Raw genomic sequence first — 13,126 nt, forward strand, 5'->3', positions numbered from 1 at the left:
AACGTGAAGACGAGCCGAAGGGTGAGCACATGTGACTTCACACTTTGAGGTTTGCGGATCCCTATTCCATTGACCGTTGGGAAGCACAGATCCCAGGGACATCTGTATGGTTAACTGTCGCCAATAAGTTCAGCAGCTTCTCCTGCGGGACTCGGGGACTGTGTAATAGTGCTGGGCGCTCCAGTTGGGGCCTGAAGAGATATCCCGGGGGGGAGGCTTATTCTCTAGACCCGTACAGTGGATATAAACAGTCTAAAGGTTTTTGTCTTGTTAAAAAATCCAAAAAAATCATTTCAGATTTGTTCCACCTTCAGTGTGACCCGTTACCTGGATAATTCCACTGAAGAACAAATGGAAATCTTTCAGGGTGGATAAACTAAAATAATGCGGTTGTATAAGTGTGAGCACCCTCTTATATTTGGGATGTGGTTGTGTACAGAATTAGCCAATCACATATAAACTCAGGATAAACAGTAGTCAGCACTCCGCTGCCAAATAATTTCCAAGACATTACATATACCAGGAAACACCGTAAAGACGTGGATTAAATTTGGCACAACCATGACATTACCAAGAACTGGACGTCCCTAAAAAAATTGATGAAAAGACCAGAAAAAAATTGGTCTGGGAGGCGGCCAAGAGGCCTACAGCAACATTAAAGGAGATGCAGGAACATCTGACAAGTGCTGGTTGTGTTGTGCATGTGACAACCAGCTCCCGTATTCTTCATATATCTGGGCTGTGGGGTACGGGGGCAAGACGGAAGCCTTTTTTGAACAAAGAAAAACATGCAATCCCGGCTATGTTTTGCCAAAATCTACATCAAACCTGCCAGAAGTCTGTGGGAGAATGTGTTATGTCTGATGAGACCAAGGTGGAACGTTTTGGCCATAATTCCAAAAGTTATGTTTGGAGTAAAGCCAACACTGCGCATCACCAAAAGAACACCAACGGTTCCAAATATCAGTCCATTTTAGCAGAAAGCCTACTAAAAAGCCATTTGCCAAGTGGAGGTATAATATTGTGGACCTTTATGTCCTTTGTTCATTTATAACTTTGCATATCTCATGTTTTAGTGAATCCTTCTAGTTTTTGTCTGTTTGTTATTGAAAATACAAATAAAAAGATAAAAAAATATAAAAAATCTCATCCAATGTCCTGCTACTTTATTCTGATGCTGATCTTCCCTGTCCAAATCGTAAAAGAATTCGGCAGCATTTCTGTCCCTTGTGGACGTACCCTAAATGTTACTATACTGACTGGAATTAGCGTGCAAATATGAAAGATAAGAATGAACCCATTGAAATCAATAGGTGCTTTCTCTGTGAATACGTGCGCAAACACGTCCACGTGAGTCCACACAGCTACACACAAGGGTAGCACACGGATGGAAAATACATGTGTGTGAATAAACCCTTACAGGTAATGAAAAAAGTGGCAACATGGAGGGATACAATACAATCGTAGAGGATCTTTATTGTTCCATGGTCATTCCATAAAACAAGAGAGCAGGCAACGTTTCGGCCCTCAAAGAGCCTTTTTCAAGCTACCCTCCACATACACGGATAATGCTTAAAACTCCCCCTTACAATGTACCCACAAATCACCAACAGGTACACACCCCCAATAATCAAACAATAATCAGGTGCAATTATACTACACATCATCATGGATGAATCTGAATAAACACATGATATACCGGGACAAGGACTGAAGGCTCCTCCGCTTCCGAGATGTTGTTGCCGTCTCCACAGATATTGAGTGAGCTATAAGCCGGTAATACCACGAGACTTGTGTCTTTTCACGCATGCACATTGAGGTGATGGAGAAGCCGCGGTACAGTTAGTTCAGGGTACACCCATTACTTCCCCCCCAGTGGTCACAGCCCATCCCCTCCCCAGTAGTCGTAACTGTGCCCTTCTCCTGTTATGGAATTAATTCTTATCAGCGGGGAGAATATTCCAGTCTGCATAAAATGTCTAAATTCCTGCCGATAGAGAATGCTTTATGCCGATGATGCCTGCAGCCCAGCAATCTACGAGATGCTCTACACACGTCGGTTGGACGAGCTTTGGGTAGGCCGGCTGGAAAAGCTTCTGCAGCTCCAAAAGTCATCGTTGTGTAGCTGCGCTCCCAAGAGCAGTCTAAGGCTGGGTTCACACAGGGCGGATTTGCCGCAGCAGATCCGCCCACGGCAAAACCGCCCGCGGCCGCTAATCTCGGGATTAGCCAGCCATGTGGACGAGGTTTCTCAGAAATCTCGTCCACACAGGACGGCTAATCCGCTGCGGTTTCCAAAGATTGAGCATGTCTGTTTACCTTTCCTTTTTTGTTTATTTTCGTCGTGGCCGCGCTCTCCTCTATGGGAGCGCCGGCCGCAACGGAAAAGCGATCGGCCGGGCCGCTTCAAAGCCACTGCGGTTGAAATCTTGCGGTTTTTGCTGCGGCCAAACCGCGAGATTTCCGACGGGAATACGCCCCGTGTGAACCCTGCCTTACAGTTCTCTCACACGGGCGGAATCATTCAGCAGGACGCAGTAGAATCTGATCCTGCTGAAGATTTTGTACCAAAATTGGCGGATTTTGATGCAGAATTAAAAGCGGTTAAATCAGCCTACAATTCCACATCAAAATCTGCATTCAGGCTTCCGAATTTTGCTGCGGATTCCTGCGGTGGCAAATTCCACCGTGTCCTGACAGAGTACAATTCTGCCCGTGCGAAAGTGCCCCGAAAGATCCAACACCTAATCTTATATTCCACTATGGCCTCATCATGTGCCCGTGCCTTTCCGTCCACCGCCCAACCTCACTGCTCTGCCCGATGCTGTAAGGCTGGGTTCACACACGCCGGAATCCCGGCGGAAAGCTTGTGGTTTGGCCGCAGCGAAAAACTGCAAGATTTCCGCCGGGAAAAGCGCTGCTTCAAATCCCGTGGCTGCAGCGGAAGAAGAAAAAAATATAAACATGCTGCGGCCGGCGAATCCGCGCAACAGCGCCGGCGTCGGCCACGGAGGATTCGCTGTCCCGTGTGGACGAGATTTCTGAGAAATCTCGTCCCCATGGCTGGCTAATCCCGGGATTAGCGGCCGCAGGCAGATTTCCCGCAGCGAAATTCCGGACGGAATTTCCGTGGCAAATCCACCCTGTGTGAACCCAGCCTTTCCGTTATTACCTCGGATACCTCTTCCTGCCACTAGGCAGATCTCTTACTGACGTGTATGTGACGCAGAAGCCTTTCATAGCCCGACACGGAGATGAAGTGTGAAATTGCTTCTCTTAAAGCAGGAGTTAGAGAATCTCCCAGCACAGAAGTCGTGATGCCAAGACAGACAGCTTTATGATTCATACCCTCGGATCAACACTAGAGCGATTCCCCCAGGTCGTTTGTAAAAATAGCACAATGATGAAGCCAACATGGTACACGGCCCGCTAGGAGGTATACAGGAAAACGGCTTCATGCTCCCTTTGCACCATTATATGCATATCTCAGCGTTGCAACAGTCTAGTGACGATTAAAGGTCACATGATGCGCTCCCCCCAATATAGTGTATCACACACCATCAACATCAGACCACGGATATGCTTATAACACATCCGTAGACACCCGCCTAGTAGGGAGTTGTATCTCCCGTTCATTATATCCACCCACAGGTATCAGAGGACCCAGCGTGCACTGAGAAAACCTTCACCCACCATTACTGCACCTCTACCAGCCTGAACTGTTGGCACCTGACAGGAAGGGTTCAGCGATCCATGCTGCTTGTGTCAAATTCTGACTTCCACTGCTCAGGGATCTGCTGGAGCACTAGCGTTGTATTCGGCTGCAATCTGCTGGCTTGTGCACTGCCTATTTGTCATAACAATTCTTGACATCCTCCTCTAAGGCTGCCTTGATTTGTACATGGCAATACGCACAAATATGAACCCCATTCTCATGAATAGGGTCATACACATGAGCGATATTTTCCTGCATGGCCCCATGATGCGATGCAGGAAACAAATCATGGCATGTTCTGTTCATCGCAGTGCCTATGGTTCTCAATTGGGTCGGATGACAAGCGCGATATGGGAGCAGGATTCACGGGCGAGATTCCTTTTAGCCACATGACCCCCTTACTGGGTGTTTTTCTTCGATCACACTATTCCGCGAATTCAGAGTTGTTCAAAAAACCATAAAAAGGAGAGCAGTTTTAGGGATAGCGGCCCGGCTAGTCTAGCACTGATGACCAAGCCTTGCAGAAGTCGCTCAGATTGACTGACTTCTCCATTCTAGCGTGGATTCACACTAAAACTGATCCATAGAAAAATGTGCTCACTTGCTGCAGTCTCAGATCACAGGTCACATTTCAATACAAGGCAGATCCAATCACGAAAGAGCAGGAGTCTCTAACAAAGTGGCCATTTACTGTATGTGCAAAACAATCACATTTCCCATTACTGTACAGATGTATCCCAAAGGTACAGCAAACTGCACCCCTTATAAAGTTACCTCCTGAAAATCCTGATGAAGAAACCCAAGTAGTTTTGAAAGTTTGCAATATCATGTATTTTTGTTAGCCATTAAAAGCTATCATATCTACAAGATTACTTGGCTTCTCTTACTGAGAACAATCACATTTCATCCGGAGGCCGGCCACACATGGCTGTTAGGTTGGTTTCACAACTGCGCCCGGGGTTACACTTTACTGGTCCGTTCAGGTAGCTGGAATGGGGGTCCCCGCTGGCAAACGGCTCCGTCTCAGGACGAAACGGAACAGCGCCTACCAAACCCCATTGGCTATAATGGGGTACTTTCGGTTTCCGCTCAGATGTCTGGCGTTTGGATGGAAGAAAGAGCGCTGCATACAGTGCTTCTTCTTCCGGTATTTTGGGCCAGATCTGTGGTGGAATGTCCAACTGGAGGTTCCAATGCAGATGTGAAATTAGTCTAATTATATCCGTAGGGTCTATATAGACGCAGCAAACCTGAACCCTGCAGATTTACCGAACTGAAATCATTCTAAGCACTCTGGTTTTAATCTGCTCTGAAGCAGACCCAATATATATGTTCTAGAGATATCGTGTTAGGCACTTTTGCACCATTTTTCTAGTCAAAAGAAAGTCAAATTCAGTGTGACTTTTTTAGGTTCTTACTCCACACTTGCCACCTTTTCAAAAATTGTTGTGGCTTAGCGAGAGCGAGCGTGGCCTCCCACGGCCCGATATATTTGCTTTCATTTAGTAATAATCTTTTAAAGCGCCAACATATTCCGCAGCACTTACAAGACAGGTGAAATAGATACAAACCCACAGTTACATGTAGTAATCAACTGATGGAAACAGTAGGAGTGAGGGTCCTGCTGCAACGAGCTTACATATTACAGATAATGGGGTGATACAGAAGGTGAAGGGCTGGAGATGTGCACGGTGTGGTGAGGTGGAGAGTGAGGGATGCTATAGACAGACAATGGTCAGGCCGTAGAGTGGCTGAATCGGTGTGACTGCAGGGGGCGGTTGATGGCGGCTAGCAGGGATTACAGTTAGTAGGACAGGGAGCATGTTATCAGGCGGAGTAAAGAAGGGCTTGGTTTAGGGGATATGGTATGCCTCCCTGAAGAGGTGCATTTTTAGAGCACGCCTGAAGTTTTGTGTGTCAGTGATTGCCTGCATAGTTTGGGGTAGCGCATTCCAGAGGACTGGTGTTGTTCTGGTGAAGTCATGGATGCGGGAATGAGAAGTTCGGGTTAAGGGGCCGCTTAATCCGAGTAGCAGCTGGACAGGAAGATGAGCTTGGCTGCCGCATTCAGGATGGATTGTAGAGGGGAGAGTCTGGTTCGGGGGAGGCCAATGAGCAGCGAATTGCAATAAATCGAGTCGGGAGTGGATGAAGGCAACAGTGAGATTTGTAGCGAATCCACGGTGAGAAAAGGGTGGATTCTTGCGATGTTCTTGAGGTGCAGGTGACATGTTCGGGCAAGAAATTGGATGTAGGGGGTGAAGGAGAGATGAGATTCAAATATAACCCCAAGACAGCAGATGTGCTGGGAGTTATGGTGGTGCCACATACTGAGATGGAGATGTCAGGATGAGGTCGGTTAGTGAAGGGTGGAAACACCAGTAGGTCAGTTTTTGAGAGGTTCAGCATTAGGTAGAGAGAGGTCATTTAGGGCTGAGAAGGGAGTGAAAAGCGTCAGTCGTTTAGTGTTGCGAGATAGTGAGGAGACGAGAGAGGTAAAATAGACTTGTTCGGCATGGTGGAGGGCGAGGTTGTAGGTACTGAGAATGAATTTAAAGTATAGAAAGCTTGCAGACTTTTGTGCCTTTCTCCACAGCTGTTCAGCACATCTAGAGCACCGCCGGATGAAGCGCATTTGAGACATGAGCCAGGGTTGCCGTGGTCTGCATCGGATGGCTTGAGTGACTGGAGGTGCAGCTTCATATAGCGCGTGTTGGAGAACGGCGTTGTGATGTGTGGCGGGCAAGTGGGGGCAAGAGAGGAGAGATATAGGGGAAAACTGGCATAAGTTATGGTGTAAACCTAGGCCAGTTCATAGCTGGTGTACTTTTGATTTCTGGTGCACAAACTGCAAAAAATGTATTATGTGGTGTGTGCTTTTTTAAAAAAAAATAAATCTTACTCCGACAAGAGTTTACGTGAAAACAGATATAGGAAACACCGGTCTTGATAAATCAGAGTCTTTGGCTATGTTCACATGCCAAAATGTGCAATGGAAAAATCCATCTCCAATCTAGCACAAGACTGACGGCTGACTACTGGACTGGTCCTGTGGATGTACATATGCAGCTGTTGCAGATGCACTAGTGGCTCGGCTCCATTTCATGGGGTGAATCCACATGCAGATCCACCTACACAGATTCCGGGCAGAATCGGTGTCAAGAAACGGGGCCACTTTATTTTATTTCTATGATGTGGATTTCTAAATTCTCACCATGAAATGCACAACAAGGAATCATGGCACCTCTAGCACTTTTACGTTTAGGCCATGGAAAATGTTGGATCTTCACCTAGTCCAGAGGAGGAAAAAGGCAGAAGCACGGTGGCTCAGTGGTTAGCACTGGAGCCTTGCAGTGCTGGGATCTTAGGTTCAATGGTTTTGGCTCGCTCAACACTAAACACAAGTATGGTAAGCGTATTCATAACAGTTCATAACATGGATATTTTGGGAGTGTCAGTATTTCTGGTCACAAGAAAAGATGGTGCTTGCAAAAGAGCAATATTTTGGAAGTGGAAAAAAAGGGAAAGCATTCTAGAAGTGCAGAATGCTAAACAATCCACACAAAGTTAGGGCTGGTGTACACAGCAGTGTCCTATGCATAACGCTAGTATGGCAGTGCACTAAGCCTGTACAGTTATTATGTATGGAGAGCCATACAGCCCCCAATTGCTCCTTCGGTGTTGTAGGTTTGCCAAATCCTTCAGTGGATTGACACGTTTGTACATAAGGCATCCAATGAAGTATAATGGAAGGTTTTTACTCTACATGCCTCCGTGAAAAACAGAATACAAACAGGTAGACCGCTAACTGACCTCTATGGCAACCCTATTGTGGTTCTTCAGAAAACAGAGACATAATATGGCCCTGTGCATGAGCCTTCCTGCAATAATAAAAAATCTATGCAGAATAAAGTTGCTATATCGTACAGTTAAGAAAGCGCCACTGTATGAGGTTGGGTATTAAGTCTGCAATCCGCCTCCCTTCTAACAGAGGCTTATCCTGCTGCATTGTCCTCTCCGACACTTTATAATGTAACTGCCATACAATGTCCATCCCATTTCTATAGGACCCCATGCTTCCCCTGTGTTTAACATACCTCCGTTTCACACACCAGCTCAATGGCAATCAGGAGAACCTCAACAAGGAAGATGACAAGTAGTACCCAGAAGAACTGAAGAAAGAAAGGAGAAGACAGTGATTAGATAAGATCGTTACTCCCAGCTTGTCGACTTCATCTCTCTATTAATTTGTATAAAACTTCTATGGTTTCTGCTTCAACATAAGCCTTTGCCTTGTAAGCATTAAAGGGGTTTTCTAGGACTAAAATATTGATGACCATCATCAGGATAGGTGCGGGCCGACTCTTCAAAGCCCCGCTAATCAGGTGTTTGAAGAGGCTGCATTGCTCGGGTGAGTGCTGCCACCTCATCACTTTGTACCAGGCATAGCTCTGTACACTTTGTAGTGGCGGTACCTGGTATTGCAGCTCAATCCCATTCACTTGAAGATGTGAAAGGCAATGTGACCGATGAACATGAACTCAATGAACTCACCCAATCATCGTAGCCGATTGGTAGGGCTGCTGTGAGTCAGACCCCACTAATCTCATATTGATTACTTACCCTACAATATTTTATTCCTGAAAAACTCCAGGTTACCATTACTATAAGACAACTGTCAGCTGAACCCTGCCCAGTATCTCCACAAACATGCGTGCTTATAGCAGCTGAGCATGCATGTTTATTTCAACAGGCGCAGGGGATACGACTCTGCATACATGTATAGTGCTGTTATCTCCTGTGGAACGTAAGGTAGGCAAGTTAATGTTCACTCCCTCCATCCGTCATCATACTATAAGTCAGGAGACCATCAGTCGTTGACCGTAGATAAGGGTATTTCGGGGTCACCCCACTTGTTGGAAGTCGCTCAGATCCCTCGATTTTCTCTATTCGAATGTGAATTCACACGGAAACGGATCCACGGAATGTGAATTCACACGGAAACGGATCCACGGACTGTGAATTCACACGGAAACGGATCCACGGAATGTGAATTCACACGGAAACGGATCCACGGAATGTGAATTCACACGGAAACGGATCCACGGAATGTGAATTCACACGGAAACGGATCCACGAAAAATTGCTCACGTGATTTTATGCCGCACTCCGGGGTCACAGGGATAATTTCTATACAGGGAAGCTCAGTTGTGAAAGGGCCAATGTCACTAATAAAGTGACCATTCGGAGTATATCAAGTTTACTTATAAGGATAAAGAAACTCCATAAAGACAACTCTAGATAAAATGGTAGCATCTTATTTGGATATCCGCTATATATCCTCCTCCTTGGAAACAAGTCCTGCACATCAGAATTTCTAATTTCACTGTATATTGGCCATTTTAATCCTTTTCAATCCAATTTTGGATTCAGGATTTCCTAGGGGGCTTTCTCTGTCTGCCATTGTACAATGGTGCCATCTGCTGGCTAAAGCCAGTACTGCGGTATGTGACATGCTTGAGAGGCCCCTGACAACAGAACGGCCAGTTAATCTACAGTAAGAATACCCTGCCGGACGTCTTCCAACATCGGAGCTGTAGAGCCTTCAATCAGACTGTCTTTAGACGTCAGACAGTGGATTGGAAAGGGTCATTGGGACATTTATGACTGACACTGATGATATTCAGCATAAATATAAATGGAGAATGAGCATCATCTCTCTATCCATGGCACTTTGTTAAATGAACCCTTGCTGTGTCCTTCCGTGTTGATATTTGATTCATTGTCTCGCTGTTGACCCGCGCCCTCCGCTTTATTTATGGCATCTTGGATGGAGGGAGAACAAATCTCCAGTATATTAAAATGGCAAGCGTCACAATTAAATGCAATCAATAAAAGTGTCCTGGAAGGAAAAGCAGGAGATGCCCAAATGTGTCCCCGACTGCTCATGTGTCTGGATATTAACGAATCACATAACAGAGACAACATGTTAGCGCACAACTTCCCTGCGGCCGGCAGGGCCCTGTCACCAGTACTGTGCTCAGATATTGGTAATAACCTCTAGTTTCAAGAAGAGGACAAGAAACGGAGCATTGGTGTCTCCTGTCCCCCATGATGAATTAGGTCATTAGATCCAAATGAACCTCAACTCTTTTCAATGGAGAGAAGATTTCCTTATCTCTTTCTTGTGGTGACTTGTTGCAGAATTTGAAGCTTTTTCTGAAACCCCTTTTAGAGAACGCTTATACGCTTTAACTATTGTGAAGTACTACAGTAGTGCCAACTTGGGTTCCCCGTTGCTAGAGAATAATATAGATAATCTAGTCAACTGGAAGCTCTAAACAGATGTGTTTTAGGAAGTCAACACCATTCAGGATGATGTTGACTTCATAAAACAGGTCGCCGAGGGTCTGGCTTCGGGAACGTCTGGCGATTAGCTGTTATTCCCAGTGAAAGCTATAACATTTGTCCTGCTGGGGGAATGAAGAGGATTTGTCCTTATGTCAGCAGGACGGACTGGCTGCATAGCTTTGCACTTGCAGCCCCATCGGCTTCAACAAGGTCTTCTTTTTGTTTATCCTCACCCTCCTTTCTGGTTTTGTTAAATTTGACTCCTGGTGCTATAAAGGTGTCAAGCGGGTGTCTCCACCGGTCACTGCCAATCACATCTGACCTGATACGCTGACTGTCAGAACCAACTACTGGACTCATTCACAGCATAAGGAGCAGAATCTACAAAGACCTCGTACCAGAAAGCAAAAGGAAGACATCGCTAAAGTCAGCAAGGCTGGAGCATGAGAAGTGCCTTTTAATATTAAATTGAAATAAATGGCTAATCATGAAATATATGGTTGGCCAGGTCCATCAGAGAGAAAGCTGCTGTATGTTAGTGGCTCTCGACTTTCCGCCAAGTGGAGAATTCTAATCCATGATGTCAATGTAAAAAAGGCTTGTCCTGATGACAACTCCGATACTATAACAAGTGCAAAGGTTAGTAAAGCAACTACAGCCGGTGAAACCATAGGTCTAGTGATGTTACATAGCAACACAGCATGTAAGGCTGGAAAAGGACATATGTCCATCCAGTTCGGCCTATAATCCTGCAATGTGGATCCAGAAGGCGGAAAAAACCCCATAACATATGGTAGAAGCCAATGTTCCTCATGTTAGAGAAAAATTTCCTTCCCGACTCGGAATCTGGAATAATCCCTGGATCACTGACCCTTCTGAAGTGATCAGTGATTAACATGTAATATTACACTGAAGAAAGGTGTCTAGGTCCCTCTTGAACTCTTTTAGCGAGTTCATATTCACCACATTCTCAGCAGGGTGTTCCACAATCTCACTGCTCTTATAGTAAAAACCCCCTTCTACGTCGGTGTAGAAACCTTCTTTCCTCTAGATATAGAGGGCGCCCCCTTGTTACAGTCACAGTCCTGGGTATAAAGAGATCACGGGAGAGATCTCCGTTTTGTTCCCTGATAAATTTATACATAGTTATTAAAGGGGTTGTCTCGCGGCAGCAAGTGGGGTTATACACTTCCGTATGGCCATATTAATGCACTTTGTAATATACATCGTGCATTAAATATGAGCCATACAGAAGTTATTCACTTACCTGCTCCGTTGCTAGCGTCCCCGTCGCCATGGTTCCGTCTAATTTCGGTGTCTTCTTGCCTTTTTAGACGCGCTTGCGCAGATCCGTCTTCTCCCTTCTTCTCCCTTCGGCTCCGCTCGGCAGCATCGGCATTTTGGCTCCGCCCCCTTGTACGCATCATCGCGTAGCTCCGCCCCATGATGTGTGCCGGTTCCAGCCTCCTGATTGGCTGGAATCGGCACGTGATGGGGGCGGAGCTACGCGATGATGCGTACAAGGGGGCGGAGCCAAAATGCCGATGCTGCCGAGCGGAGCCGAAGGGAGAAGAAGGGAGAAGACGGATCTGCGCAAGCGCGTCTAAAAAGGCAAGAAGACACCGAAATTAGACGGAACCATGGCGACGGGGACGCTAGCAACGGAGCAGGTAAGTGAATAACTTCTGTATGGCTCATATTTAATGCACGATGTACATTACAAAGTGCATTAATATGGCCATACAGAAGTGTATAACCCCACTTGCTGCCGCGAGACAACCCCTTTAAGTTAGTCACCACTTAGCAAGCTTTTTCCTAAACTAAATAATCCTAATTTTGATAATGGATAGTCTACCCATCTGTTAACGGAGTTGCCCGTTTGAACCTGCTCAAGCTCTAATACGTCCTTCTTGTGTACCAATATTCCATGTGTGGTCTGACCAGTGACTTGTAAAGAGGAAGAACAATGTTATCAGCATGCGCCCCTAGACCTCTTGATGCACCCCATGATCCTATTTGCCTTGGCAGCAGCTGCCTGACACTGGTTGCTCCAGTTAAGTTCACAGTTAACTAAAATCCCCAAATCCCTTTCGACGTCAGTGTTTCCCATTGAGTATGTAATGGTCCTACCTATTAGCAGCATTTATAGGAGCTAAAGGAAGGCCCAGAGTAGATATATACATCTTGATCTGAGTACTAAGTCTGAAGTGCGCCATGAGGTTGTCTAGATAGGAAACTCCTTTAAATTAACGAGAGCATTAAATCGCACCATTTCAACAATGTCCGACTAGACTTGCCACAGGGACCTTGTTCTAAGGGTCTGCGAAGTAAAGACGGTATAAGGAGACTCACAGTAAGGGATGTGACATTTAGAAAGAGAGTAGACAATTAGTTGATGGAGTTTGGAAACCTGCCTCCACATCACATAAATGGCTTTCAGCGTACGGCGTACTGTTGGACATGAAATGGAAGGATGACAGAAGTGCAAATCTATTTTCTGCACATGTTTAAAATGCCAACTTCACACCTGTACAACAAAGCCGCTCTCCACTGAATGCGGACTTTCATGCACATGAAACGTCCAGCCTTTGTATTAGTGTACCGGCCAATGCTAGAGAATGGGGCTTGTGAGGACCGGCAGCAGACAATGAGACACCTCTGGGGGAAGGAGAGGGAGATCAGCGACCCTCTGGTATTTATACCGGGGCGGCAGATAATGAACATTAATGGACTGCAGAATAACAGCAACAGAAACCATCTTTTTGCGGAGGCTTGAATGACTTCCGTCTGGGTTTCATCCTCGCTGAATGTCACAGTCTGGGGCAGAGGTCCGCCATCGCTAGGACTTGAATTTTAACAAGATGTTTAGTGCTATAATAGAGGGAAACCGAACAGATCAGAAACAGAGCAGCGTGGTGAGGTCTTCATCAATAAAGCCGTAAACTAAACCTGTCAACTTATCAAGTCGGGGGGGGGGGGGGGGGGGCACAAAGCAATTCGTAGAATGTTGCTTTTTGGCTTTTTTCATAAAGCATCACCGACTGGTGACCGGCACACAGC

General features: G+C 46.0%; 1 protein-coding gene and 1 long non-coding RNA gene across 3 annotated transcripts in view; one reads left to right on the forward strand and one right to left on the reverse strand.

Annotated features, from left to right (window-relative positions):
- The window catches only part of LOC136612573 (tetraspanin-15-like), a 152,241-nt gene that overhangs the window by 62,680 nt on the left and 76,435 nt on the right, over positions 1-13,126 (reverse strand). The window contains exon 3 of one of the 2 annotated variants that reach the window (XM_066593016.1): positions 7,813-7,887. The exons of the other annotated variant lie outside the window; for it this stretch is intronic. Within the exon in view, the coding sequence (XP_066449113.1) occupies positions 7,813-7,887 (75 nt within the window). The remainder of the gene's footprint in view (positions 1-7,812; positions 7,888-13,126) is intronic. 2 annotated transcript variants of the gene reach the window in all.
- Positions 1-13,126, forward strand: part of LOC136612574 (uncharacterized) — a 65,142-nt gene that overhangs the window by 48,666 nt on the left and 3,350 nt on the right. The gene's annotated exons all lie outside the window — the stretch shown is intronic.

This window comes from Eleutherodactylus coqui, chromosome 2 (genome assembly GCF_035609145.1).
Source record: "Eleutherodactylus coqui strain aEleCoq1 chromosome 2, aEleCoq1.hap1, whole genome shotgun sequence".
In the NCBI taxonomy this organism is placed as follows: domain Eukaryota; kingdom Metazoa; phylum Chordata; class Amphibia; order Anura; family Eleutherodactylidae; genus Eleutherodactylus; species Eleutherodactylus coqui.